This window comes from Canis lupus, chromosome 25 (genome assembly GCF_048164855.1).
Source record: "Canis lupus baileyi chromosome 25, mCanLup2.hap1, whole genome shotgun sequence".
NCBI lineage: Eukaryota > Metazoa > Chordata > Mammalia > Carnivora > Canidae > Canis > Canis lupus.
In genome coordinates, this window is record NC_132862.1 from 6,441,582 (window position 1) to 6,469,347 (window position 27,766).

At 44.0% G+C, this 27,766-nt stretch overlaps 2 protein-coding genes across 4 annotated transcripts; one reads left to right on the plus strand and one right to left on the minus strand.

The window, feature by feature from the left end:
* The first annotated feature begins 8,114 nt into the window (after nt 1-8,114).
* On the plus strand, nt 8,115-26,632 carry ZNF641 (zinc finger protein 641). Of its 3 annotated transcripts, XM_072798150.1 has the most exons (7): nt 8,115-8,245; nt 8,576-8,810; nt 11,284-11,492; nt 12,026-12,117; nt 13,275-13,404; nt 14,017-14,130; nt 15,011-26,632. In XM_072798150.1, the coding sequence occupies exons 3-7, from the start codon at nt 11,309-11,311 to the stop codon at nt 15,763-15,765; spliced, it is 1,275 nt and encodes a 424-aa protein (XP_072654251.1). In that variant the 5' UTR covers nt 8,115-8,245; nt 8,576-8,810; nt 11,284-11,308; the 3' UTR covers nt 15,766-26,632. The 3 variants fall into 3 exon arrangements, 2 of the variants coding, with proteins under 2 accessions (XP_072654251.1, XP_072654250.1); XM_072798149.1 differs by lacking the exon at nt 8,576-8,810 and having other exon boundaries at nt 8,121-8,245; XR_012017391.1 differs by lacking the exons at nt 8,576-8,810; nt 11,284-11,492; nt 12,026-12,117; ... (1 more) ...; nt 14,017-14,130; nt 15,011-26,632 and adding exons at nt 8,811-8,977; nt 9,920-10,184 and having other exon boundaries at nt 8,117-8,245.
* Nucleotides 26,216-27,205, minus strand: H1-7 (H1.7 linker histone). The gene has a single exon (XM_072798151.1). The coding sequence runs from the start codon at nt 27,143-27,145 to the stop codon at nt 26,327-26,329; it is 819 nt and encodes a 272-aa protein (XP_072654252.1). The 5' UTR covers nt 27,146-27,205; the 3' UTR covers nt 26,216-26,326.
* Nucleotides 27,206-27,766: the final 561 nt, after the last annotated feature.

Here is a 27,766-nt window from a genome sequence, read left to right on the forward strand (position 1 = left end):
CTTCTCTAAACTATGTGCATTTTGTTTTTTATTTTTGTCCTTTTTTTGCACTGATTAGTGCCTCCAGTACAACAATGAAAAGAAGCAGTGAGAGCAGACATCCTTGTCTTATTTCCAGTCTTAGGATAAAAACATTCAGTCTTTCACATTAATTATTATGTTTGCAATAGGCTTTTCAGATATAAGCTTTTTATTCCTAGTTTGTGAAGGGTGTTGCATGTTGTTAGTTGCTTTTTTGGTATCAGTTGAAACCATAATAGTTTCCTATTTTGCTCTGTCTATGTGGTATATTGATTTTCAAATGCTAAAAGCAACCTTGCATTCCTGGGATAAATCCCACTTGGTTCATATATATTGCTGTAATCAATTTGCTAAAAATTAGCTGAGGATTTTTGCATCTATGTCTATGAGGGCCTGTAACTTTATTTTCTTGTATTGTTCTTATCAGTTTTGGCGTCAAGCTTATATTTGTCTCATAACAAGTTTAGATGTGTAATGTCTTGGTCTGGTTTTAGTAAGACAATTACAGCCTCCTTAAATGAGTGAAGAAGTGTCCCCTTCTCTCTTTTCTGAAAGGGTTTGTTTTTGTTTTGTTTTATTTTGTTTGGTTGTAGGATTAGTATCCTTTTGTGTAAGTTTGATCAGATTCACCAGTAAAACCATCTGGACCTTGAGTTTCCTTCTGATTTATGGTTAGAACTCTAATTTCTTTAGTTGATATAGTGCTATTTAGGTTTTCTATATTTTCTTATAATTTGATAATTTATGTCTTTCAAAGAATTTGTCCAATTCATCTAATTGTCAAATTCATTGGCATAAAATTGTTCATAACAATCTCTTATTAGCTTTTGAGTCTATGAAGAATATGCAGTGAGGCACTCACTTATTCCTGATGTTAGTAACCTGTCTTTTCAGTTTTTCTTTTAGCCTAGTGAAGACATATTAACTTTATTTTTTTAAAGAAACACAATTTTTGCAATACTTTTGTCATTTGGCATTATCTTATAAAGGTGAACATTCACATATTCTATGGTTCAACTATTCTAATCCTAGAGAAACCCTTAAACAAGTGCACCAGAAATAGTTTACAAAGTGTTCACAGTAGCATTGTTCAAGAAGACAAAAAAGTGTAAACAACTCATTTCCATGTAAAGAAAAAAAATAAATGTAGTACCTATGTATGCACAATCATAAAAATGAAAAATTGGACACAGTGTATTTTCTATTGTTGCATAATGAATTACTGCAATTTAGTAGCTAAAATCAACACAAATTTATTATCTCGCAGTCTCTGTGGATCAGAACTCCAGGCATGGATCAGTTTGGTACTCTGCTCAGAATCTCTTCAGGCTAAAATCAAAGTGTAAGCCATGCTATGATCTCATCTGAGACTTGTAGTCTTCCAAGATGACACGGTTGTCAGCAGAATCTGATTTCTTGTAGCTTATAGGACTGAGGTCCCCAGTTCCTTGCTAGCTGACAGCCAGGGACTGCTCTCAGCTCCTACAGACTCCTTCAGTTCCTAGCCACAAGGCCGCCTCAGAGCATGGTAGCTTCTAATCTCTCTGACTTTAGGAAGTGCCCATTTCTATGGGCTCACCTCCTTAGGTCAGGGCTATTCAGGATAGTCTCCCTTTTTTATTTACTCAAAGCCAGCTGCTCAGTAGCTAATCATGGAAATTAAATCCCACCGTATTCACAAATCCTACCCATATTCAAGAGGAAGGGACTATAGAATACTATATTAAGAAGTTAGGGGACAACTTAATATTCTTTCTACCACAGCCATATAATAGGAAAATAACTCTAACCTGATGGAAAACAACTTTGAGCCTGAATTATACCAGCCATTAGATGCTACCAGCATTTATAATCTCAGAAGAACTTTTAACCCAGTGTAACTCTGCCACTGGGTATTAGATGATGCCAGGTATTTCTCTAAAATGATTAAACAATCTGGCCTACTTAAAATATAAATTAAGAGCCAGAGATAACAGTATTAAGGATTAGATTTTCAGTAATTTATAAATAAAATGTATTATAAATAAATAGCTAAATTAAGAAACTATACTATGTCAATGAGAAGTCTGCTTTGAGTAAGTTTCTGTACTATAAAAAAAAAAAATGACAGTTTGAGATTACACAACTCTAAGGCTGTCCCAGTGTAATATGATATTTCACAAGTGCTGTTTTGACCCAGTCTTGATGTCATGGCTTAAACTCTCAATTCCCCTTCACTGGCAATTTATCAAACTCCCACTCCAACTACTTCCCTTATCAGGCTCTAACACTCCTGGGTTACAATACACACATACCCAACTGCCAGAGGCCCCCAGATACCTACACTCAGGAACAGCTTCTTCTTAGCCTGGGAAACCTACCTAACTCTATCCTATTTGCCATACATAAGCACCTCCTACAGTTCCAGCCTACTGTTACCCTGTCCTCAGGTGTAACCCACTATGTGGCTCCACACAACGGACTTCTCTCTTTGGAGCTGTAAGTAACAAACAGTTCTGCTTTTTATCTATTTGTCTGAGTTGCACTGCACCATCAAAAATCTCTTTAAATCGTATAAAACATCTAGTCTTACCCTGATTGCAACACCAGCTGTCACTAACTGACAGCTGCTTGCACTTGGTCCACTATTTGTACTGACTACAAATTATTTCTGCCAAGTAATGCCCATTGCCAATAGCTTGCCTTTGAAACTGCTTTATAAATTTTACACCATATGTCTATATTTTTACTTAATTTATTCCTCAGAACAGCTTTTAAGGAAAAGAAGGACAACATTATACTAATTTGATAGCTGGGGTTAAGGCTCTGATCTGTCACCGAGAGGCATAGCCAGAATTAAAAAAACAAATCTTTTGGTTCTTAGTTTAGTCCAATTTCTAGTATATCTTTGTACCCACTATTTAAGTTAGCATTGTCTTTTTAATTAAAATTTTCCTACTTAAAGAGTACAAATAAAACTATTACCTTCTTGTGAGGTCAGTCCTTCCTTCCTCCTCAACATCAAGGACAGTAGGATTTAAGTGTAAGCCACAGAACTTCTTAAGCCTTGAAACTACTACCACTCACTACCAAGCCTGATTTAAGGGACCCTCAGAGCTCTGGCACTTCTGGAAAGATAGTCACTCTATCCACAGAATTGAAAAAGAGTCCACAGAGCTCAGCACACTTCTAGAATGAGACCCTCATTCTACCATACACAGCTCATCTACTCAACCCCAACCGACCCTTAACACCTCACCCCACCACTGACAAACTGAGAAACCAGTCCCAAGAAGGGGGCTATATTACAACTGATTATCCACCTCCCCCTGAGAGAACTAATCCCATCATGTCCTATATCTCTGCTTACAACACTCACCATGTGAATCCTTAGCCCCCAGATCATCCCTCAAATTAGAGATTCTTACCCTATTACAGTCCTCTACATTGCCTAAGTAGAATCAAACTCTAACTCCCAAAACAACCTCTACATCCTTCCACTGTGACTTTTGGAATTCAGGGTCTGTCATCAACAAAACCCCCCTTTCTATAAACTGAATGTTTGTATCTCCCCAAAATTCATATGCTGAAACCTGATTTCCAGTGTGATGATACTTGGAGGTAGGGCCTCTGGGAGGGGATTAGGTCATGAGGACAGAGCACACAAATGGGATTAGTGCCCTTCTAAAAGGGGCCTCAGAGAGCTCCCCCTTTCTACCATGTGAAGACACCGTGAGCAGATTCTCACTAGACGCTGTCAGCACCCCATTCTTAGACTTATCAGCCTCCAGGACTGTGAGAAATAAATATGCATTGTTTATAAGCCACCTAGTCAAAAGCATTTTGTTACAGCAGCCCGAACAGATTACAGACACCCCTATATCCTTCAACCTCTTGGATAGATGTTTCTTTCTCCTCCTTTATCTAGTCAAAACCTGGCTGTCCCTTAATAAAGCATGTGCCCATGCAGTCATTCCAAGAAGTGGCTATTTTTGCTCCTACAACTTGCATACCAATACTTTTTTAATGATAAGCTGCAATCCATTAGTGGGTTGTAAAATCAATTTAGTGGGTAGTAAATAGTAAACTTTTAAAATAAGGTAACAGAACAGAAATCAACAGCATGTACTGAATGTAGTTGAGTATAAAAAAGCACTTTGTAAATTTTAAGCGCTCTACAAATGTTAGTTATAATTATTAATTACTGAACAAGGGCTCTAACCCTTTCTCTCCATAGGAGTCCTAATTTGAAACTTCCTTCACCCTTTCTCTCTCCTTTCTTCTTTTCCTATGTAGAACAAAGAGGAAGTAAAGAACTCCACTGACCTGTTAGTGGAAAATTCATCTCTGACACCAAGCTTCAAAACTTTGAATGAAAGAAAAGCAGTGTCATATAGAGTGGTTAGGTTCTAGTTAGCAATGGAAGGTATGCTTTCATTGTGGCTGAACAGGGTTTTTATAAGCCAAGCTGATAATTCATTATAATCAACTGATAAAGGAACTTTTATAACACAATCCTAACTGGTGAACACCTGCATTATACTTTCTTATTCAAACCACAGCAGAACTCCTGTTCTCAGAAATGAAGAAGCCAAGGCTGATAGACAAGAGACTGAGCCTTTTAAGGTCTTTCAAAGTACTATAGAGAACTTGAAACCTTAACTATCTGGGAACTTTTCTCTGAGCCTCAGATAGAACACTGTTGTGTCCTGAGGAGCTCTGTATTCCATACTTAGAATCTGGCTATGAGCCCAACTCATCTAATTCTATTGTTGTGAACTCTATCAATAGGGCAGCCTCACACCACCATGTTTCCTTAGAATGACATAATTAGACCCATCGGGTATATTGTTTCCTTTTAACACTAAGTATAAAGACTCCCTATTACTTGTCATAGCAAATTAAAAAAAAAAAAAACACTATTCTAATCCTTCTGTCAATTTCCCCATTTAATTTCTCTACTCTAGATAGACACCCCCATATCTGTGTTCTTCATCCCATAGCACATGACAGCATATCCATTTCTGCCTTCTGATTCTTTTTCTTTTTAAAGATTTTATTTATTTATTCATGAGAGACACACACTGAGAGAGAAAGAGGGAGAGAGAGAGGCATAGACAGAAGTAGGCTCCATGCAGGGATCCCGATGTGAGACTCGATCCCGGGACTCCAGGATCATGCCCTGGGCCAAAGGCAGATGCTCATCCGCTGAGCCACCCAAGTGTCCCCTGCCGTCTGATTCTATCCAGGCTGTTCTTCCCACATTTTGCCATCAAAACTGATCTTGAAACTTTTCCACCAGAAACTTTTTAAAAGATGGAATTATCAGGGATCCCTGAATGGCTCAGTGGTTTAGTGCCTGCCTTTGGCTCAGGGCTTGATCCTGGAGTCCCGGGATCGAGTCCCATGTTGGGCTCCCTGCATGGAGCCTGCTTCTCCCTCTGCCTCACTCTCTCTCTTTTTCTCTCACTGTGGCTCTCATGAATAAATAAATAAAATCTCCCACTCATTTTATATTCCCCAAATGGATTTTAAAATGAGTGGGAAATATCAGAAAGGGAGACAGAACATGAGAGACTCCTAACTCTGGGAAACAAACAAGGGGTGGTGGAAAGGGAGGTGGGGGGGGTTGTGACTGGGTGACGGGCACTGAGGGGGTCACTTGATGGGATCAGCACTGAGTGTTTTTCTATATGTTGGCAAATTGAACACCAATAAAAAATAAATAAATAAAATATTTTTAAAAAAAAATGGAATTATCTACCTGCTGTTCACCTCCTACTTAATTACTCTACCTTGTAACATTGTATAGGAGTTTGGACTTGTCCATACATTACTATGAAAAGTAAGGTACTATTCTGGTGCACCAGGTTATAAGTCTAAGGCCAGGGCTGTATTTCTAACTTTGCCTTTTGGCTCACTTAATACCCTTGAACCCATGCTGAGATAATACCTATACTTCAGTTTGTTGAGGCATGGGTAAAGAGGTGGCATGTCAAAGCATAATAGAGAGGTATTTTACTTATTTTCTCCCTGTGATATTTAAGGCAAGGTTCTGACATAAAGCACATGTTTACTAAATACTATCATACCATTAGGCCAAAGCCTATTTTTGCCTCCCCTCACCGCCTACGTTTTTTTGTTTGTTTGTTTGTTTGTTTGTTTGTTTGTTTGTTTTTTAAGAATACAATCTTATACTGATTTGTTTCCCAAAGAAGAAGAGAGGAGGGTCTGGGCTGCCTCTTCCATCTATCAATGTGCCAACTCTCTCCAAATATCCTTTTGAAGTAAAGTCAGATTTAGGTGCTTGGTTAAGTTGAATGTAATATTGTGTGGCAGAGGCAATGTAAGTCTTCCTTAGACCTCATTTCCTTTTTTACTAGGCACAATCATTTTACTTCCCAGCCACCCCTGAAGTCAGGCGGGATATGTCACTACACATCTGAATTCAGACTAAGGGAATGGGGTAAAAATTATGTACCCCACTTCCAGGGTTGGCCCCTGATATCTCCAACAAGTCCACCACAGTTCTCCTCCCTTATCTGAGGCACATAGATTGGATGATTCCAAGGCAACTGGTGATGGTGGAGCCACAAGATAGAAGCCATGTCCATCCACAACTGCAAGGAGCAGATACCCCACCCACCGGTCCCAACTAACCCACTATACAGGGACTTGTATGAAGCATAAGCCTTTATTGTGTTAAACCACTCAGATACTGGTCTCGTTGGCCTACCCTGATTAACGCACCTTATATTTAACAACAGTGGTCACATAAATGAGAAGAACCCACAGACTTAGTTCCAGGACCTGAGATATAAATCCTGGCTGTACCACTCTCTGCACATATTCTATGATTGGCTCCAAAATATGCTCTATACCCTTTACCACTTGCATGTCTAGCACATTCTCTTCTTTTTTGGAGCCCTCTCCACTCTCCTCTGCCTCAAGACTTCTGTGAGGCACTCTCTGACTTCCCTCCCATGCGTAGGTCTTTGTTCCTAGTGCAGGGTCTATCCCGCCATTTTAGCATCTATTACATTTGATTGCAAATATTTGTTGAGCTTGGGTTTCCAAAGACTGAGTCCTTGAATCCACAGACAATTCCTTTGGGATCTCTGACTGCCAGCATTTAGTCCTGGTGCCTGGCACATAGCAAAAATCAATAAATCAATAAATCAATACATAAATAAATACATAAATACATAAAATAATAATAAATATATATTAAAGGAATGATTGTCACTTATGACCTTAAGTGAGTCCCTTATTTTTGAACTCTTTAAAATTTTACCGAATTTGATGATGATAATGATATAATGAAATCATTATAATGATTGTGAATCAATGTGATAATGAAATAATGTGATTTGTAGATTCTAAACAGATGCTGATGGTAACATGGTTTATCGTATTCTGCAGTCCCTTCTCATTTTATTTTTTCAGTCAAATTCACCTTAATGCTTCGAGGAAGCTCTGTCCAATAGTAAAACAATGCAAGCCACATATATAATCTAATCATCGTAGTAGCCATATTTAAAAAGTGCAAGGCAGTAGGTGAAATCGGTTTTCGTGAGGGACTTAACCCCGGCTGTGCCAAGCCCTGAGCCGCCGCTCGCCCCCCACAGCCCGGCTCCCGGGCCCGCGCGACGCGCTCCGGCGGCAGGACGGCCTCCCTCAGCCCTCGCAGGCGCCGCGAGCCGCCGCCGGGACGCCCCGAAGTCCCGCGCTGAGGAACCCACCCGGTCGCCTGGATTCGCTCTCGCAGCGACTGTGTGCATAGGGCGAGCGGTTACTAGATGTCGGGGTAACTCCGGGTCCCGCGTGCAGAGGCGGTGGGAGGCCGAGTGGCCGGGATCGGAGCGGGTCAGTCAGCGCGCGGGCGGGCGGGCGCCGAAGGCGGGATCCCGACGCCTGGGCCCGCGGCGTCCTCGGCGGGCGGACGGGCGAGCGGGCGGGCGCCGAGGTCCGGGCCGGGCGGGCAGGGCCGCGGGGACCGCGGGGACCGTGGGGACCGCGGCCCGCCCCCTCCCCCTCCCCCACGCCGCCGCCGCCGCCGAGCCCCGGAAGCGGGCGGGGATTTCCTGTGCCCGCCCCGCCCGCGCCCGCCCGCCCGCGCCCGCCCGGCCGCCGTCCCCGCCCGTCGCTGGCTCCGCGGCCGCCGGCTCCCACCAAGCGGAGGGCGGAGGGGAGGGGCAGGCGGCGCCCAGAAGGGAGGCGCGGGCCGCAGGCCAAGCCGACCGGGGTGAGTGGGGCCGGGCCGCAGGGCGTCGCGGCTGGAGGGAGGGACGACTGGCTTCCCGGGGCGGCGGGCGGGGGGCCCGGTCACCCCCCACGCGGCGCCGGGAGGACCGTCGCGGCCTGCGGGTCGCTCGCCTTAACCGGGGGTCGGCCCCGCTGTCATCGCGGGCCCGCCCCGCGCCCCGGCTTCCCGGTCCCCGGCGTCGCTGACAGGCCGCGCGGGTTCCCGCCGCTGTCACTCGCGCACTGGTTTCCCCGGGGCTCCTCTCTCTTGACCTGCTCCTGCCCCGGTTCCCGGGAAACCTGTTTTCTGACCTCACTTCCCCTGCCCTAGCTCTGCCTCCCTCGGATTCTCTGAAATCTGACCCTGCCCAGGGGCACTGTGACAAGAAGAGGGGAAGAAGCCACCTTACTCCGGAGCAGGCACCCGTCCCGCCCAAGCCCCACCCGGGGCACAGGGCACGGTTCTCCGGCGGAGCGCGACTCGTCCCTGTGCCCTTGGGCTTCTCGTGTCACACACCCCCTTGGCCCTGTCCAACAGCTGCCGCTGCACAAACTTCCTTCTGCAGGTGCCTTGACCCCCGGATATGTGAGGAAAAGTGGGAAACGGAAGCCCTGGGAGCCAGACTCCAGTAGGCCTGGGAACATCCTGGAGCCAGGAGAAACCTGATTAGGCTGACACCCATGACTGCCCGGGTTCTGGCTCCGAGAGCGTGAACATCTTAGGACACGCTGTGTGAGGATAAGTCCCCACCCCCTTGTTGCTGAGATTTTTGCCAGCACTTCCACAGGTTTTCTGTCAGTGGCCTGGAGAGGCTCACAGCGAGCCCTGTAGGCTCCACAGAAAGAAACTTCCCATCCAGGGACGGTGCTGCTGGGGAGATGGACAAATGAGTCTGAGACAGGTGTCCAGACATTAACTGTAGGTAAAGCCCTGAGGGAGGAGTTCAAAGGGAGCTTGAGAAACAAAGAAGACCTCCAGTGAAGAGAGGGGAATTAGTGCCTTATATGTTAAAAGCGAAGCAAACACAGGGGTTGGAAATCAGAAGAGAGCGCTAAAATGGAAGTTTCCCTTTATTGCTTTACTGGGAATTTTCCTTTCTCATGAGAAGTCTCTGAAAAGGAAACCTCCTAAGCTGGGAATCAGTCCAGGAGGCTCCCATGAGGCCCCGAGACTTCTCTGGACTTCTGAGATGAAAGCATAATTTGTTCCCTTCCTGTGCATTGGGCTTAGGGTTGCCACCTACCTCTTTTTGTCAAAGACAAATAGGCAAGAAAATCAACAACTTGACATCGGTCATTAACCTGTCGTGGGCTTCTGGGTTCTTGCAAGTGTTACTGAATAGATATGAGTGAGCCAGGATAGTTAACCAAGGTTCTGACTTGTTTTTGGAAGGCTTTCACTAGCTCTGACTGCTTGAGTACTGAATAAAAATCACACGCGCGCGCACACACACACACACACACACACACACACACACAAAAGATGTTGCCAAGCAGAAAGGACTCTGTGCAGTCTCATAGACTGTTTCTCTGCCAGAAGTCAAGGAAGTCCCCTTGTCACAACACATGAGACCTGTTCTGACTCCAAGATGTCCGGAGAAAAAAAAAGCCCACAACCTGGTCCCGTGCACTACAGGATTATTGTTAAGTATTTTTTTTTTTTTTTTTAATCTAGGGATGCCTCAGTGGCTTGGTCGGTTAAGCATCTGCCTCTGGCTCAGATCACGATCCTGGGGTCCAGGGATTGAAACCCATCTCGATCTCCATGCTGAGCAGGGAGTCTGCTTCTCCCTGTCCCACTGCCCCCCCCCCCCGCCACTGTACTCTCAGTCTCTTTCAAATAACTAAATAAAATATCTAAAAAAAATGTTTTTTGTATAACCTAAATCTCTTCTCTGGCAATCAAGAGAATAAATAGATCTATAAAGAGATATAAACCATTTCTTGTTCTTAGTAGCATCATTTATCAGCTTTTTTCCCTAGACAGGAGAAAATTATGTCTATTGTTTTTAACTTATCCCCAATGGCCATGTTTCCCATCCCTTTCTCCACTTTTATTTCTTCTGATGAACCATACTGGTTTCTGGTTTCTTCATACCCTTCTTTAAAACTGAATATATTTTTCTAATGAGATCTGACTGGTTCTTTCCTATGTCTCAGGTTCTTTCCTATGTCTCAGCTCACAGGACTATTAATTCACACACTGAGGTCATGTTAGCATCAATTATTTCCCCTTTATCCACTCTGGTTCAAATGCTTTCTTTTCCTTTATACTTTTCCCAAGTAGACATCAACTCCTTACTGACTAACAATTTCTCCTGTTAGGGTTGCTTTGGAGTTTTACACATGCTTTCTGAGTTATTGGTCTTTCTACCACATTTATTACCAGTTCTTATTTTCTGCATCAGAGTGCCAGGTTGTGTCTCTTTGTTGAGGCTTAAGAGAGGTGTCATTTGGTTCAGGCTTATAAAGGGGATGTGTGCTCCTTGTATACACACACACACACACACACACACACACATACACCTTTGGCTAGGACTTCTATCTATAGTAATCATTTCATTCTGAACTAATTGATGAGAATGAGATTTGTGGCAGAAAATCTTCTATGTGATTATATCCATTTTTGTTGAGTGTAAATCCGTGCACATTCCATTCCTACATGTGTCCAGATTACTTACTTTATTGTATTTTGAGTGGTTGAAATTAAATGAATACCTTTTGAATTTCCAGGATTGATCTTTTAAAAAAAAAAAATTAAGTTCTTCCAGCCATCAAGAGTATTCTGTTTCTGCCATGAGGTCCCCAAAATAACTGTTAGTGACTTTGTTATTTAGCACCTGCTCATTTCTTAGTTCCTCCAAGAAGCTTGGCCCAGGCTCAGTTGATTGGAACACACCAAACTTTAAAGTTCATCTTCCATCAAGCTCCCCTTATCTGGTTTCATCTTTTATCCCTCAGGCTGTTCTCCGTAACTCCCTTAGGAATATCACCTCTTTCCATTTTTAATGGGCACAGCTGATAATGAATTTGTTCCAGGTCACAATTTGGGTTTGCAGCAAAAATGCTTTCAGAACAGACAGCAGTCCTGGGTACAGGATGGGAGTCAATGAATGTCCAGCTGGATGGAGCAGAGCCTCAGGTGGAAAGGGGAAGCCAAGAAGAGGGGCCATGGAGAACAGCACCAGGGCCACTGGAGCACCTGTGCTGTGACCTTGAAGAGGATCCACAGTCCCTTCAGGAGAAGGGTGAGAGCCTGGAGTGTATATGTGTGTTTGAGTACTGTAACCAGTACCAGGACTAGTCTATTCTTCTTGGGCTCTGGTCACAGGAATATCAGGAGTTCCTGGGTTTTGTAAATCATGAAACTGCACTTCTCCTATTTCTTGCATAATCACTCCCTCCACATGCTGCAAGTGCATGGTTAGTGGTATTGAATGTGGGAGACAAAGGAAGTGACAACTCCTATTACTGTTGAGAACACACCCAGTAAGATGCACTTTACTAGGTGAAAATTACATTCAAATAATATAAATTCAAACCACAACTAGTCTAGTGGAGGTGGCTGACATATAATAAGCTTTACTAAAAACCACTTAACACCTTTGCAAAATATGTTAAGTGGAGATCTCTTCCACTCTATGTATGCATTTGAATTTTACCAATGGATACAGATTCAGGAAAATGTGACCCTTAAGTTCCTCTGACATGGGGTCCATCGCGCCCTTATTGGGAAAGGATGGATGGTCCATCTCTAGTGTTTCCTCTTTTTTCTCTCCAGCTCAGTCAGCTCCCTGGGTTCCTGCCATTCCCCAGGAGGGGAGCACCGGAGATTGGGAGATGGCAGCTGCACTTCTTGCAGCAGGATCACAGGTGGGCTGTTTTCCTTGGCCTCTCCCAGGGTCTCATCACTGCTACCTTTCTGTAGGCTCACCATCATCCTATTGATTTGTTATCTCACATGATCACAAATGGTATCTTCATCTTATAACTGGACAGATTCTTTCCCCTTCCAAATGGCTCATTAATACCCTTGAAGTGTGAAGTGAGTGAAGGCATGACAAGAAGAGGGGAATTCCTAGAGGTTAAGTTGTTTTTAATGGATGGCTGTGCCATTCCTATATGGCTTTTAAGAACAATTTATTAATGTTCTTTAAGAAAAAAATCTGGAAAGACTAGGAAAAGAGGACCTGAGGGAAGCTTGATAGGACATAAAGTAGACAGGACTGGGTGGGTAATGGAACATATGGAAAAGGAGAGAAGATAGAAAGATGTAAAGAGGGGCAGAGCCAGAGAGAGGAAATAGGTTTGGATTCAGAAGGCAATAGGAAACTCATGGAAAGATAATAATAGTAGTAGTAGCTATACTCCCAGAGTGCTTACCATGCTTGTGTCTCTCTAAATGCTTTATGTATATTAACCCATTTATCTCTGAGAGGAAACCAAATATGCTCATTTTACATGTGAGAAAATAGAGTAGGAAGAGATTAGGGCACTTGTGTAAGGACAAAACTGCTAATAAATGGCAGAGCTAGGAGTCATTTGGCTTGAGAATCCTAACCACTATACTATATACTGTCTCCAAAGATAAAGATATGGCATGATGGGTAGAGGTCAAAAAAGATGCTTCATCTATATGATTTTGTACTGATAGAAAAGGAAAAGGTCAAGTGGAGGAAGAGGAAGCTAGTACCCAGTTTCTGCAATTAAAAGAACGAGGCAAGTGAGGTGAGACTGGGCAGACACCTGTAGTTAATCAGGGGAGTAATGAGTTCATGGTGCCTCCAACTTCATGGTTCAAGTGGGAAACTCCTCAAGAGACATTATCCTCCTCACTCACTCACCATTACTTTCGCCCCTCTGCTCCATTTATCTTTCACCAAAACTATATGCCTTACCCAAAGACTTCTGGGGGAATTCTTTCCCTAAATGCTCTCATGCCCTCTCTTCTACCACTTCAGCCTTTTATACTGGGATCACATTTTCCTTAAGGAACAATTACTAACAGATGATGCTACATTTTGTTTCAGGGCCTGGTAACCATCAAGGATGTGTCCTTGTGCTTCTCTCAGGAAGAATGGCGGAGCCTGGACCCTTCTCAGACAGACTTTTATGGAGAATATGTCATGCAGGAAAACTGTGGGATAGTGGTCTCTCTAAGTAAGCATGATCTTCCCTAGCCACTTTTAAAAGATTATACTCTGGGAAGATGGGGCCATCTGCTCCAGAGCTATTGGATAGTATCTATCTAGGGTTCTTTCCTTGGCTGGAAGTCTGTCTACACTTTTACCAGAGAAAGAGCATTAGGGCTAATCCAAAGAGAATAGAAATGAGGTGTCATTTCTTAAAAACAACAGCAAAATAATGCTGAATTGTGGAGAAGGGAACTTTGGGCTCTTCTTGGTTGGGAATTAAGAGGGAGAAGGACATTTAAGTGATAGAACTGAGTCCTTGGAAACTCAGCAAGCCATCTAGGGTAAAATGGGAGTGGAGGTAGGACAGCTGTAGTAGGGCTAATTAAGTAAAGTTAAGGACAGGTGGGCTGGAAGTATTTGAAATCTGAGTGGAAGAGAACAGACACACTAGGGAAGAGAATATGACTTTCTAAAAGAAAGAAGAGGAACTTAACAGAAATGGGGACAGGAGAGAGGCCTATATCTGACCTTCTTTTATCTCCAGTTCCAAGGAATAATCTAGGAAACAGCTTTTTTTCAGAAATAGAAAATTACAATTGAACTCACTGACATCTCTGTTTTCCTTTCCTATGGACAGGATTTCCAATTCCCAAACTGGACATGCTTTCTCAACTAGAAGGAGGGGAAGAACAATGGGTCCCTGACCCCCAGGACTTGGAGGAGAGGGACATCCTAAGGGTCACATACACAGGTAAACACCTAGAATACACTTTCAGCCACTGCCTTCAACCCTCTTGGAGTGTCATCCTTATGTGTCCATCCAATCCCTCCTCCACTCAGTGAGTTACAGAGTCAAAAAAGTTGAGATCTTTTTCTTCAAAGGCAAGACAGTGTAGCAGAAAGGTTTAGAAGGCAGGCTCTAAAACCAGACTTTGTGGATTTGAATCCAGGACCACACCTGGGAATCTTGGAAATGTAATTAGCTCGCATTTGGGTTCCTCATTGGTAAATTATCGAGAGACTTAAATATGTTAACAGAATAGAACAATACCAGGCACATAATAAGCACTCAATAAATGTTAGTTGTTGTTGTTACTGATGTTATTATTCAACATCCCACTCATTGTGGAGATGCTTTCCAGGGTGCCGCTAGTATTGCTGACAGATGGTCACTCAGCCCATGAAGATTGCAGCACATTTCTTAACTCTTTCCATCTATGCTTAGACAGGAAGATGGAAGTAATTTAAATAAAAAATAAATAAATAAATAAATAAATAAATAAATAATAAAAGCATAGACCATTTACTAAATGCTCACTATGTGCAGGTATTATACTGTCTGTCTTATAACATCTATCTTATGATCATTGCCATTTTACAGAAGAGAAAAGGCTTACAGAAGCTAAGTGGGAAAGCTGAGATTCAAAATTGGGGAATCTGCCTCCTAAGCCTAGGCTTTTAACTTCTACACTTCTTGCACTGTCTTGAACAATATTAGAATCTGTTCTTCCAGCCTTTGTGGGGTGAGGTTTAGGCCCTAACAGGAATCAGACAACCTCACCTGTGACTTGGGTCCTGGGGTACTCTCTTGTGACTCCCCTCTTGGGGTTGGTATTTTCCCTTCTCCACAGGAGATGGAAGTGAGCACGAGGGTGATACCCCTGAACTAGAAGCAGAACCTCCCAGAATGTTATCTAGTGTGTCTGAAGATACTGTTCTCTGGAACCCAGAGCAGGATGAGAGCTGGGATTCCATGCCCAGGGGCTCCAGAGGAATGCTCCTGGGCCCACCTTTTCTTCAGGAAGATAGCTTCTCAAACCTTCTATGTAGCACAGAGATGGATTCCCTGTTAAGACCTCACACATGCCCCCAGTGTGGGAAACAGTTTGTGTGGGGCTCCCACCTTGCCAGGCACCAGCAAACACACACTGGGGAGCGGCCCTATAGCTGCCTCAAGTGTGAAAAGAGCTTCGGGCGAAGACACCATCTGATCCGGCACCAGAAAACACACCTACACGACAAGCCCAGCAGGTGCTCTGAGTGTGGCAAGAATTTCCGATGCAACTCCCATCTGGCCAGCCACCAGAGAGTGCATGCGGAAGGCAAGTCCTGCAAGGGCCAAGAGGTTGGAGAGAGCCCGGGGGCTAGGAAACGGCAGCGTGCCCCCCCAGTGCCAAAGTGCCATGTGTGCACTGAGTGTGGGAAGAGCTTTGGCCGACGGCACCACCTGGTGAGACACTGGCTGACCCATACTGGGGAGAAGCCCTTCCAGTGCCCTCGCTGTGAAAAGAGCTTTGGCCGTAAACATCACCTGGACAGGCACCTGCTGACCCACCAGGGACAAAGTCCCCGGAGCAGCTGGGACAGAGGGACATCTATCTTTTGAAATCTGTTTCTGCTGCAGCTGTGGTCACATCTATCAGCAGCTGGTGCTACCAGGAGTCTCTGCCAGAACTGCCCCTCTCCTGCACCCCAGTGGCCAGAATCATGAACCCTGGCTCCATCCTTAGAAAGATGAGGTTCCAACATTGGCCAAACATTTCTCACCAGTTCTATGAGATTCCACATAAAATGGAGTTCTTTGGGCAAAACTTTTAGGAAACGATGCTGATATTCAGCCAAAGCCCATTCTCAAGGGTACTACTTGAGAATCAGCAGTTTATGGCTGCGGTCCATCCTGAGTGGTTGGAGCCTATGCTCTACCAGTTGAATATTTGAATAACACCTTTGTATACTGTAACTATTATATCCTCTCTGTATATAGAGAGAAAGACCATATTAGCATATTGAAGGCTCTGAGAACGTATGTGTGCAAAGACTTGTCAGGCCTCTTTTACTGCAGTGTTTCCTAAATGTGTTTGACCTCAGAGTCCTTGCTATCTCACCTCCCGCAGAACTGGTGACTCCATGAAACACACTGGTGAACACTGGGTTAGGGAGTAATGAGGAAACGGGAAAGAGATAGTGATCAGGCACCCAGAGTCCTCCTTTTTTATCCAGATGAAAGCTGAGGGGCAGACCTCATTCCTGTGTGGGTCTATCATCCTTACCCTGATCATCCAAATATACATCACACCTCTTACCCCCACCTATTGAAAAATAGAAACAAGAACGTTTTCACTCCCTTATTCAGACTCCCTTCATCTTCCTCATACATATATCCAGCTGAGGGATCACGCTACAATGCTGAGATGGACTTACACTCCCAAAGGAACCCAGGCCCACACGGAAGAAAAAAACTTTATCCCCTTGAACAGACCCCTCTCCTCTTGACTGTGTCTTTATGTGTCTATGTGTATCTGTGTGCAGGGTCTTTGAAGAGAGCATGCAATGTGCAAACTGTACAAGCTAGATTTTCTAGGGGCTGTTTTCTGGGGGTGAGGATAGTAGGGATTGTATGGGATTTTTTTGTTTTGTTTCAAGATAGGAAGTAAGCTGAGCGATTAAGGGAGCCCTCATGGAAAGGATTAAGTGATGGGTTAAGTTGTGGGAGTTGAGGTATAAAGCTTTCCCCTGTATTGCTGAGATCAAGACAACTGTGGATATATATGTATAGGTCTGAATCTCTGGGCCACAGATTCTTTTTGCCTAGGAGGAGAAAGACAGACACATCCTCAGTGAGGTGAGCTGTTTCTTGTTGATTTCAAGTAAGGTGCATATAGAAGCTTTGTGCTGAGTGGGTTTCTTTGTCTTGTTTTAGTGCTGGAAAATTAGGACAGGAATCACAGTGCTTGCAGGTTGTTGTCATCACTCTTATTTGACCTTGATTGCCTCATCAAGGAGACAGTTTTTCCTAAGGATCTCATTCTCCCAGAAACGGAATGTTAGGGAAAATGGCTATGGTTCAGCTTTTCAGCTGATGTGGTGGGGAGGTAGTGCATTGGGTTTTCTTCCCAGTTCTGGGAAGGTATCCACACTAAGACTCTTAACTCCAGGACTTGCCTAAGTATTCTAGCATCTATTGGTTGATGAGTTGGTCATTGTTTTGCCTTATTGATAATGTGTTAATACCAATCATATAATTTAAAAATTATCTTGTATGTAAGAGCAGTTTGGGGTTAGGAAGGAGAGGAGCAAAGCAGATAAAAGTGGGATAATTTCTCTTTAATGCTTACATTCTGGTTTTTCCTTAACATACTTATTTCTTAACCACAGTTTGGTGGAATTAACCAGAGAGGCAAAAGGAAGTAAGCTGCAACAATCTAGTTTAGTGATTATCCCATTTGCTTAGGAAAAACTGGGTGAACCACAGCTCCTCAGAGTTCTGGACCTAAATAGAGCTGAAAATAGGGTCATTTTGTTGACCGGGTTTCTTAGAGTGGATATGAGTTGAGCAACCCAGCTGCCACCTCCCTTTTGCCACACAGAGGAGCCTTTCTTCTTTGCCTGGGATGCACTTCTCTTGCTTAAGTTCCTACGAATAGAGCAAAATGGCCAGCCCTTTTTAAGGTCCTCAGAAATAGGAGCATTTTAGGATTAATATTAGGAGGTACCCCAGGGAATAGGAGAGTATTGGATTCCAGTGGTAAAACTGGACTATGCCATTTCTTTTACCCTCCCACTATGCCTCATTCATTAATGCAGATCAGCTCTATGTAAGCAGGGGTTCAGAACCTGTTTTAGATCAGAGACCCTTATGAGACTCTGATAAAAATCAGAAGCTCACTTTTAAGAAAAACGGGCATTAGAAATTCACTCTGTTTTATATACACATTTAGCAGGTTCAGAGCCCATCCATGGAATCACTAAACCAGGGTCATAGGGAGTTACTCTGACCCAACATGGTCATTTATACATTTGTGTCAAAAATTACAAGGCAAGGATCACTAAATATTTTAAGGACTAAGATATCAGAGGCAGTAGGGTATAAAGACAGAGTCTAGTCTTTAATGACTAGGAGAGTATTGCTGACATTCTACTCTGTTTTTTGTTGTTGTTTTTTTTTTTTTTAAAGATGACATGCTGACAAATTGAGCTCCTCACAAACCTTGTTTTAAAGACTTGTGGGAAGTGACTCTCTGTACTGTCAGATCACACATCTTAATAACCAAATGTTAACCTCCAGCAATTGGTCTGTTTTAGTAATTATAAGGATAGCAAGAGAAGTCCCCAAAGTCTGGGTGCAGCCATCCAAACGAAAGGCATGATAGAGTCTAAGAGCTTTCTGCAGAAAGGACATCCCTTTAGGTCATTTCTGGTACACCACTGTCTTCTCTACCTCGGTCCAACACCACTTCCCTTGGACGAAAAATAAAATAAGCAACAGCCATTAGATGGGTGAATAGATTTGGAAGATTTTTCCCACAGGGAATCAGCTTCAAACTCCCATCTTTCTCCTAGCTGGCTTTGCCACATGTCCACCCTATCCCCTTTAAATAAAAACAAAAAAACAAAAAACAAAAAACCAAACACACAACTGTGTCTGTGTTCTCTCTGGACAAATGTAAATTGGGGAAGTCCATCTTTAGAAACCTATCACCTTTTCCTTCTGTGGTGCCTTTACCCTGTTCAGGGCCCAAATATTCTGCCCTTTTTATCCCATCAAAGTATGTCTGCAAAGAATCCCTTATACCAGATAATATAACTCAAAGTGTTAGCTCTTCCCAGAATTACTTACATTTCAAGCCTTAACTCTGATAGAAGTGAAGGAAAAATTTTTCCCTTGTCAAAATGATGTTATATCTTCAGGGAGCTAAAAGGGTAATAATTTGTGACAAAATCCTTTCCTTTCCTATACTTCTGGACTCAAACCACTGTTTCCTTATTTCCATTAAGGGCAAGGTGAGCCCTTACTCAGAACCAGAAATGCCAGAAGACGTGTGTTCTTTCCACCTCTCTTCAGATGAGTGCACTGGACAGGGATGAGTGGAGCTGGGTAGTAACAGAAATCTATTCCTTTAGAGTCTTAGTGATCCTGAGCTGGCAAAATTTCCTGGAGTGCTATATTAGAGCTTAGGTCTCAAAATGTGGTCTCTGAACCAGCAGCATCAACATCACCTGAGAACTTGTTTTAGAAATGCAAATTCTCAGGCTCTACCCCAAACAAACTGAATCAGAAATTCTGGGAGTAGAGCCCAGGAATCAGTCTTCACTTGCCTTCCAGAATATCTGATGTATGCCAAAGTTTGAGAATCACTGCTAGGAGATTCAAATTCCACTTCAATCAGTAGTACCTTATCCTATTCAAATTGGGAGGGGAATCTTTGTGTTCCTGTTGTCAGGTTTATTTTCTGCAACCCCTCAAGGCTAGTTTCTCCTTTCTGGTTCGCTGGAGTCCCCACCCTTAAATCTGTGAAAGGACTGGGTTAGTCAACAATTTTAGAAACCATGGTAGGGCACCTACCTAGCTGTTGTGACAGACTGGGGCTAGAGCTTCTACAGTGGACATAGAGGGTTCATAGGTACAGAAATCTGAAGGACCAAAAAGGAGCAGACACCTCAAAGAAGGGAAATCCAATGTAAAACTGAAAAACCAACATCCAAGGAAATAGTCCTCCTGTGCTAGTTACTTGCTCCTTCTCAAGGTCTAATAAGTTGGTCTGGAGGCATGCAAGGTGAACATTTAGCACAGAATAGAGTAAGGCCAGCTCTCCCCAGCTCTTAAGGCACCAAGTTTTCCAGCCTCATAATTGTATTGGAGACAATGAGGTACCATGAAAGGGATTCCCAACTATGATTTGGCCTACCCTATGGGCAAGAGCAATAGAAGCATTGGAGAGTCCCCAGGACACAAGAGACAACCAGGCTCATTTAGTAATATGTGACACAAGTGAGATTTGAACCCAGAGTCTATTTACCAGGTAGAGTTCTAATCAATTAAACCATAGCACCTATGTCAAAAATGCATTTCCTGCTTTGAAGACTGTCCAGTTCAGGCTGCAGGAAGGAACCTGTCTTGCAGGCCCTGGTTCTGTTACCTTCTCTAGCTCCTTTCCTAACCAAATCCATGAGGACATACTGAACTGATATTTACAAACCTACCACCTCTGGAGCTCTCCCAAAGTCAAAAGGTTGGAGTTTGGGGAGGTGATCAGACCCTCTCCCCAAGGTGGAGAAGCTTGGCTACAGTTTTCAACTCCAGGCCTCACGGTGTCTCTCTCTTGCCTTTCCAATCACTACCTCCATTTCCCAATAAATGGAGCTCCTTCTCCACTCTTCTCTCCCATTTCTCTTTTTCTGATGGTTTGGAATTTGTGTTTTGCCTGGGGAATGCCTCACCTTCACAAGGATATTTGTTCTTCTACTCCCTATCCTCTTTCCATCATAGTTACTCTCTTCAGGCTTCTAGTCAATTCTGTTCCATCATGAGCCCCCTGTCTCTGCCTGCTGTCCAGTTTGTCAGCTTTAAGCCTACAAAGCAGGATCAATTACTCATATTTCCTACTTTCTTCCCTCAAATCCCTCTAGCTCAGCTGCCATCCCACCACTCTGCGTCTCTTCCTCTCTTTCTGTCTTACCCCTCCCCACATGCTAACGTGGCCAGTGGATTGTCTATACCGCCAAGTCCAGGTCTTGCACTCCATTCCCTGCAGGCTCTTTTTCCCTTGATGTAACTTCCAAAATGGATTTCTACTTTTTGCTACTTTGATTTACCCAGTCCCTTCCTGCTTCTTCTTGCTTCCGAGAATCAGTCTCAATTCTATAAGCCATTTTTGGAGAGCTCATTACATGCCAGGCACTGGCTGTTCTAAGCCTGGGAGATCAAGTGTAGCCACAAGCCCTGTACTCAGCATGTTCCTCAGCTGAGCCCTTCCTTGGCACCACTTTTCTGCCATGCCTCATGATACTGTCACAAAGGCACCCTCATACAGGAAACTTTGGAGGTGTGTGTCCACATGCCATCCAGCCCAACTGCTCTGTGCCTGCCAGATTTCTAGCTGTTGTCTGACTTGGTTCCCTCTGATGGACTATGAATTTCTCTCTGATGGACCTTTGTTTGTATCCTTAGCGGTTTCTAATATGTCCTTTCATTCTCAGCTCTTCTCTTGATCAAAAAGCTGCAGCAGAGCTGGGGAGACACCAGATAGCTTTAGAGGAAGTCACAGAGCCATGCGTGAGCCCCTTCACTGCCACTCCCAAAAACATAAACCTTGAGATGCCACAAGTTTGGCTTCCCCATTTCCCTCTTGGTGTCCTGGCTTCCAGATGTCCCTCCCAAGTTAGCTGGTCTTAATCCAACCTGGAAATGGGGGAAGCAGAGTGTTGATCAGGACCAGGTCTAGGGTAAAGTGGGTAAAGGCCTAGGAAGCAAATTTAAGGAGGCCTTCCATCTCAGGGTCATTCAAGTGAAGATGCCACTCTTGGGATACCCTTAAAGTGGTAAGCCTGAGTCCAGAGACTGCGATGATGGTGAATGTGACTTGACCCCCTAGGCAAATTTACAGTAATTGGAGATGGGGGCGCTAGAAGAGGCATGCACAGATGGGGTTAAGCAGGAGCTGGGTCCACCAGACATACTTTTGTGGATAAAGAGGATGGGAACATGGCAGAGGGTATCAAAAGAATAAGGTAAGAGAAAAAAAGTGTGGGAGAAAACATGGGGAGCTGGCATGAAACTGCCAGCCTCTGATCCACTGACACCGCCTTCCACCTGTGGAGCTTCATGGAGTGTGGGGAAGAGGGGAAGGAACCCCTCTGCAGGCCTTGAGTACAACCCAAAGGCTTTGCTCTTCCTCCATGCGAGTTGCCTAAATGGAGCTTGGAGCCTACTGTTTGGGGATGATCCACCTGTGCAGCTTCCTGAACATGAACACCAGCCCAGCTGTTCTGGCACCTACCTTGGTGCTTCATGTTTCCCTGTTCTCATGTGTTCACTTTTAGTTCCCCCAGTCACCTGAAGTAATACTCTTGACAAATCTGGTCTTTCTCCTAACCAAAAAGGAGGCGGCGGCAAAGAGCTGACAAAAGGGGGAAAAGAAACACAGCTGTGATTGTTCACTGAGGCCCCTGTTCTCTCTGCCATCTCCAGTTGGTGTCTATTGAAATCCTGACCTCCTCTCCTTACTCCTTTCTATCAGTGCTTTTCCCAGCCTCATCCAAGGCCTCATGCTGACACCCCCTCAGTCTTTGGTTTCTCTCTTTCAAATCCTTTGGCTTTTTCTCTTTTTAAAGCTCCCTTTCTGACATGGTGCCCCTATATTAATTTCCCAGAATGTCTTCCTGTCCTTCGAGACATTTAGGTTGTAGATGGAGTTATCTCCAGCCCAACCACAAAGCCTTGTCTCCACAGGGCTCCCCCGAAATAGGGGATAGGAGAGAACTACTGTTTTGAGACCACTGACACATGGAGATGTTTGCATGCTCTGAAAACAGAGCCTGCAATGTGTTGGAGAACACCATCCACCACAAGAAACCTCAAATTTTTAAAACACTCAATGTGGGCATAAATTCTAACTCCTGACTCTACCTACATAGAAAAGATGTCTTGGAGAGTTACTGAGTAGATGGTGAGGCCCCATTCGGCATGTAGACAAGAGAGCACAGTTAAAAGTCAATTTCCAAAGTGCACATTTTCCAAACATTAAGCTTTTTCACTTGAGATCTAAGGGACTGAGGTGAAAATGAAACAATGCATGCAAAAGTACAAACCACATTATAAATGAAAAAGCTGCAACTGACAATTATGTGGAATTTTTTACCTTTTTTAAACAAGTTACAATTTACATGATTCTGAAAACAAATACCAAAAAAAAAAGAGATAGTAAAGAGTCTAATTTCTCTATATCCTCTACAGTTCCCATCACCTTCCCGTCTCCATACAGAACCAGTTAATTTTTGTGTATCTTTCCAGAGTTTTATACAATTACAAAGACATATATTTTCCTTCATTTTACACAAAAGATAGTATGGTATACTTCCTTGTCCGGAATTGTTTTTTCACTTATCTTTGGGAGCTTGTCATAATACGTAGAGACTCTCCTCCTTTTTACAGCTGCATGCAGTTTCACTATACAGAAGCTTGTTTAACCAGCCCCCTAGTTATATTTAGATTATTTCCTTTTTTGCTACTGCAGTGCTGCACTGAATACCTTGGACATAAGTCTTCTCATAAATGTACTTACATCTGAAAGATAAAGTGGTTCTGCTGGGTCAAAGGATATTTGCATTTGTAATTGTGAAAGACAAATTCCTGCATTTACACTTTCACTAGCATTGTGTGTGAGTGTCTGATCTCCCACAGCCTCACTGATGGAGTAGGTTCTCGAAACCTTTGAATTGATTTTTAAAAATGTTATCTTACTGTTTTAGTGTGCATCTCTCTTATGAGTAAAATGGTACCTTCTCCAAAATTTTTTTAAGATTTTTTTTTAATTTTTATTTATTTATGATAGTCACAGAGAGAGAGAGAGAGAGAGAGGCAGAGACATAGGCAGAGGGAGAAGCAGGCTCCATGCACCGGGAGCCCGATGTGGGATTCAATTCCGGGTCTCCAAGATCGTGCCCTGGGCCAAAGGCAGGTGCCAAACCGCTGCGCCACCCAGGAATCCCCCTTCTCCATATTTTTAAGGGCCATTTGCATTCCTGTTAACTGTTTTATCAACAACCATTGAATATCTGATGCTAGAGGGCATCTGAACTTTGTTACAAATCTAAAGTCCAACAATTTTCTGATCATCGCACTAGGCAGTTGAGATCAAAGGAGAGCAAAGAATTGAGGTCAGAGATGTTCCATTTGCTCTGACTAAAATTAAATACCCAAATATGCCACTAGAATGTGAGCAGTGAAAAGTGGGGATTATGCTTTATCCATCTTCAGCAAAGTGCCCAGAATCTTGCAGGCATTTCATCATTAATGAATACTGGGTATAAGATGAACTATTCTTGGGAATTCCTTTCAGAGAAGTACCCAGCTAGCATTACAAACTAGATAATGTGGATAGCTAATGAGCTAAAGTCATTTCCTGTATTTTACTGGAGTATAGCCACCTTAATATTTACCAATGGAAAATAACCTGAAATGACCATATATAGCTACATATGGTCAGGGTCTGACACTTAATACATTTGTCAAATTTACTGACCAGAATGACTGGAAGTTTGCTTAAATGAAGAAATCATTATAATGTAAATAGAACTGTGATGATTCTTAGGAAATCTAAAAAAAAAATTGCCAGTGTCCTTCTCATCCCATTTTAGGAGAAAAGGCTTCTAGTTCTTGACCATCTGATTCTTTAGGTAAAAACCTCCCAGGACTATAACGGGGCAATACATCTGGCTATCCTAAGGACATCTGATTAACTTTGCTCTGTGTTCAACAAAGTTTCCCACTACCTTTTTTCAGATGGCTCCCTCGTCTCTGATTCTGGTTGCTTCATTCTATTCACAGACAATTCAAGTGCAGAGTAAATCTAATTATAGCAGGGGGAAATTTCAAAGTTCAGATCATCTATAGATGAGATACAACAGCAAGCATTTTGCTATTAGCTTTGCATAGGTTTAAAGCAGTGATTCTCATTTAAGGGTGTGAGAAGGTGAATATTAGCATCATTTAAGCTTTCTTTCCCTCCTTTCCTCCCTTCTTCCCTCCTTCCATCCTCCCTTCCTTTTCTTTCTGTGTGTAAATACACATACCTGTTCCCCTCTTGTAGAAGATACCACACTCTCTGAAAAGCTTGGTCATATACACTGAAAAAGCTTCCCACCTTGTTCAAACACATTTCCACCTCCCACCATCACTCTCACCTCTTTACAAGAATGAAAGCACCTTCCCAGTGTCTCCCTTCTTCCTATTCCTTTGGATTCAGCTGGAAACAGAAAGTCATTTCCTTGAATCAACTACTCTGATGTTTTTACTTCTCTAGGAACCATTTCTGTGTTCTGTCTTGTCCTATGGCATTAGAATTATTCCCATTCTGTTCTTAATCTCTACATTTGGAGCTAAAAGAAATCATACATTTGCTCTATATTTGGCATATGATGCTCAATACATGTTGTTTTTTAAGAAAAGTAAAAGATCTAGCTATTCATTACCTAGCCTTCTCATCTTATATTTCTGATATGCATCCTATAAATATACATAATTTCCTCTCGTTAGTATTCCCCGTTGATAATTCCCTCACTGCATTTTGTCAAGGCCGACATCATGATACTTTGTCTTATTTTACTAACACTTAAAAGCCCCTAAAACCATCCTAGCCCAATTCCAACCTTTTTTTAGAGAAGGAAGCCAAGACTATGAACGGTTAAGTAACAACTCAGCCAAGGTCAGAATGTGGAACTTTGACTAGAATCCTGGTCTCATTAAGTGCTGATCCAGTAGAGTTTTCTGTCATAGCTCATTATCACATCATCACAAACTATTTATACTTTTATTTAACGCTCAGGCACCTACCCTGTGCCAAGCCCTGTGCTAAATGCTTTCACACACACCCATTTAGCTGAATATTAACATAATAAGAAAGTTTTAAAGTTAAAATAATATCAAGTCAGGTAAAAACTACAAACCCATTACAATCCACTTGGGGAGAAGGGCCTTTTTCCCTAAAGGAATTTCAGTTAAGAACATTTTGGGTCAGTGGAACCACTCATCCTATAAAGGTTGCCTGCTCTTCTCTTGTCCCAATGATGCCCCCTACTTCTCTCTTTACATGCCCTTCTCCCCAAAACTGAATTTGGATCTGACCGGGTGTCTAACATTAATCCCCTCAAGTGGCTGCTTTTCTTCTACCTGTTTTCTTTCTTCCTTCTGAAAGGCATTGGCCTGGGGCCTGAAGCAGGAGCAGAATCACCACATCTTTTTGTCCCCTCACCCCATCTGCCCCGCCTATAGGTCTCACCTCAACACCCACCCTTGCCCTTACTCTTCCAGGTGCGGCAAAGACAAAACGGACACGATATAGTGGAAAGGTCTTGTATATAGTCTTGTCCACTTCAGTGTGTGAGAGCTGCTCTGATTAGAGCCTACAGGAAAGGCATCTGTGTCTGGATGAAGGGCAATTGCTCCCACCCTACAGGCACCCGGCTGCATTCCGAGCACTTTCACATTTCATGGAAGTCTTTGTGCGGGCAGCCCTTGGCTCATGAGTCTTCCCCTGACTGCTAGAATTGCGGTCAGTCTTCACCAAGGTTGTCTTCTGGAGGGTGCGTTTTACCGGCTTCTCCTGGTCTTGCTGCTTCTCTTCCCTGGGCTTCAAGCCTGGCCTGCTCCTCTCTTCCCGGGTCCTAGGCCTGTTGTCTTCCTTCAGGGTCCGTCCTTTCCTCTCCTCCATCACCTTAGCCCTCGCTTCCTCCCTGGCTCTGGAACGCACCGAGTCCTTGGCTCTTGCCCTTATCTTCCGCACCCTCGCGTTTGCCCTGGTGCTCCGTCTCCATACTTCCCTGGCCTTCTTGGCCGCCCTGCGATGCGTGCTGCGCCTCCGTGGGCTCCGCGGCGCCGGAAGGCTCCTCCGCGAAGAGCGCGCGCCCTCCGCCAACCTCGGGCGTCCTGGCTTTCTCTTGGGCTTCGGAGTCTTCCAGACCCTGAAGTAGCCCGAGGCGTCCCTGCCGCTGACCCGCAGAAGCGTGCCCTTCACATCAGACTTGGGTGCTTCGCCCGAGGGGCGGCAGCACTTCCTGCGCACTTCGTAGCCAGCATTTCCAAACTCCTTCTTGAGGGCAGCAAGGGTCAGCCCTTTGTGCGCAGTGATGGCTCGGAGCAACAGCTGGGAGACTTTGAGCACCGAGCGCGGGCCCCTCCTGGGCGGTGTCGTCAGGGTTTTTTCGGCGCCCAGCTGGGTTTTAACTTCAATGGCTTTGGGATCACCAGTGAGCCCAGCCACCTCAGCCATGGCCCCGCTCCCGCCTCTGCGGGGCCGCTGCTGTGGGCTTCCCACGCCGCGGCGCGAGCTAAAGCTGAAGCTGGCTGCGGATGTCACAATGGCAGGCCTGACTTTCCGGTCCTGGCTAGGGAGCTGCCGCCAGACCCCACCCAGGTGGGGGGGGCCGGTCAGTCTCCACTTCCTTCTAGGTCTAAACCAATCCAGATCGCGGTGTCTGTGCACCCCCCAAAAATCACCTTTATCATCTCCGGGGTTTGTTCCCTGCCCTTGTTATGCTCCCACTTCTCATGACCTTGATCTTAACCACTTTCTGAAGTTCACTGTTTTCCTGTGGTCCTGAACACCATCTACCCACATTTCCCTAAAGTGAAAGAAGCTGCTCCCAACTATCTAAAACAGGTAATACAATGCCTTTAAAAAAATAAATGTGGTAGTCTATCACACAAAGCCTGATCTAGAAACTCCCACCTTTAGGTCTCACCCGCTAGAGATCTACAGTCACGTCTCCCTGACTCTCCACATGGTGGATTCTGTGCAAGAATATGAAGGAAAGAAAGAACCACTGTGCTCCCTCTACCCTAAACAATGATTCCCACACCTGGGAAATTCAGATGCCTCATTTAGGTGGAT

Coding starts and splice junctions, on each gene's coding strand:
- ZNF641 (XM_072798150.1), top strand. CDS start 11,309: ATGCTTTCAGAACAGACAGCAGTCCTGGGTACAGGATGGGAGTCAATG. Junction 12,118..13,274: donor TTCTTGCAGCAGGATCACAG/GTGGGCTGTTTT, acceptor ATTTTGTTTCAG/GGCCTGGTAACCATCAAGGA. Junction 13,405..14,016: donor TGGGATAGTGGTCTCTCTAA/GTAAGCATGATC, acceptor TCCTATGGACAG/GATTTCCAATTCCCAAACTG.
- H1-7 (XM_072798151.1), bottom strand. CDS start 27,145: ATGGCTGAGGTGGCTGGGCTCACTGGTGATCCCAAAGCCATTGAAGTT.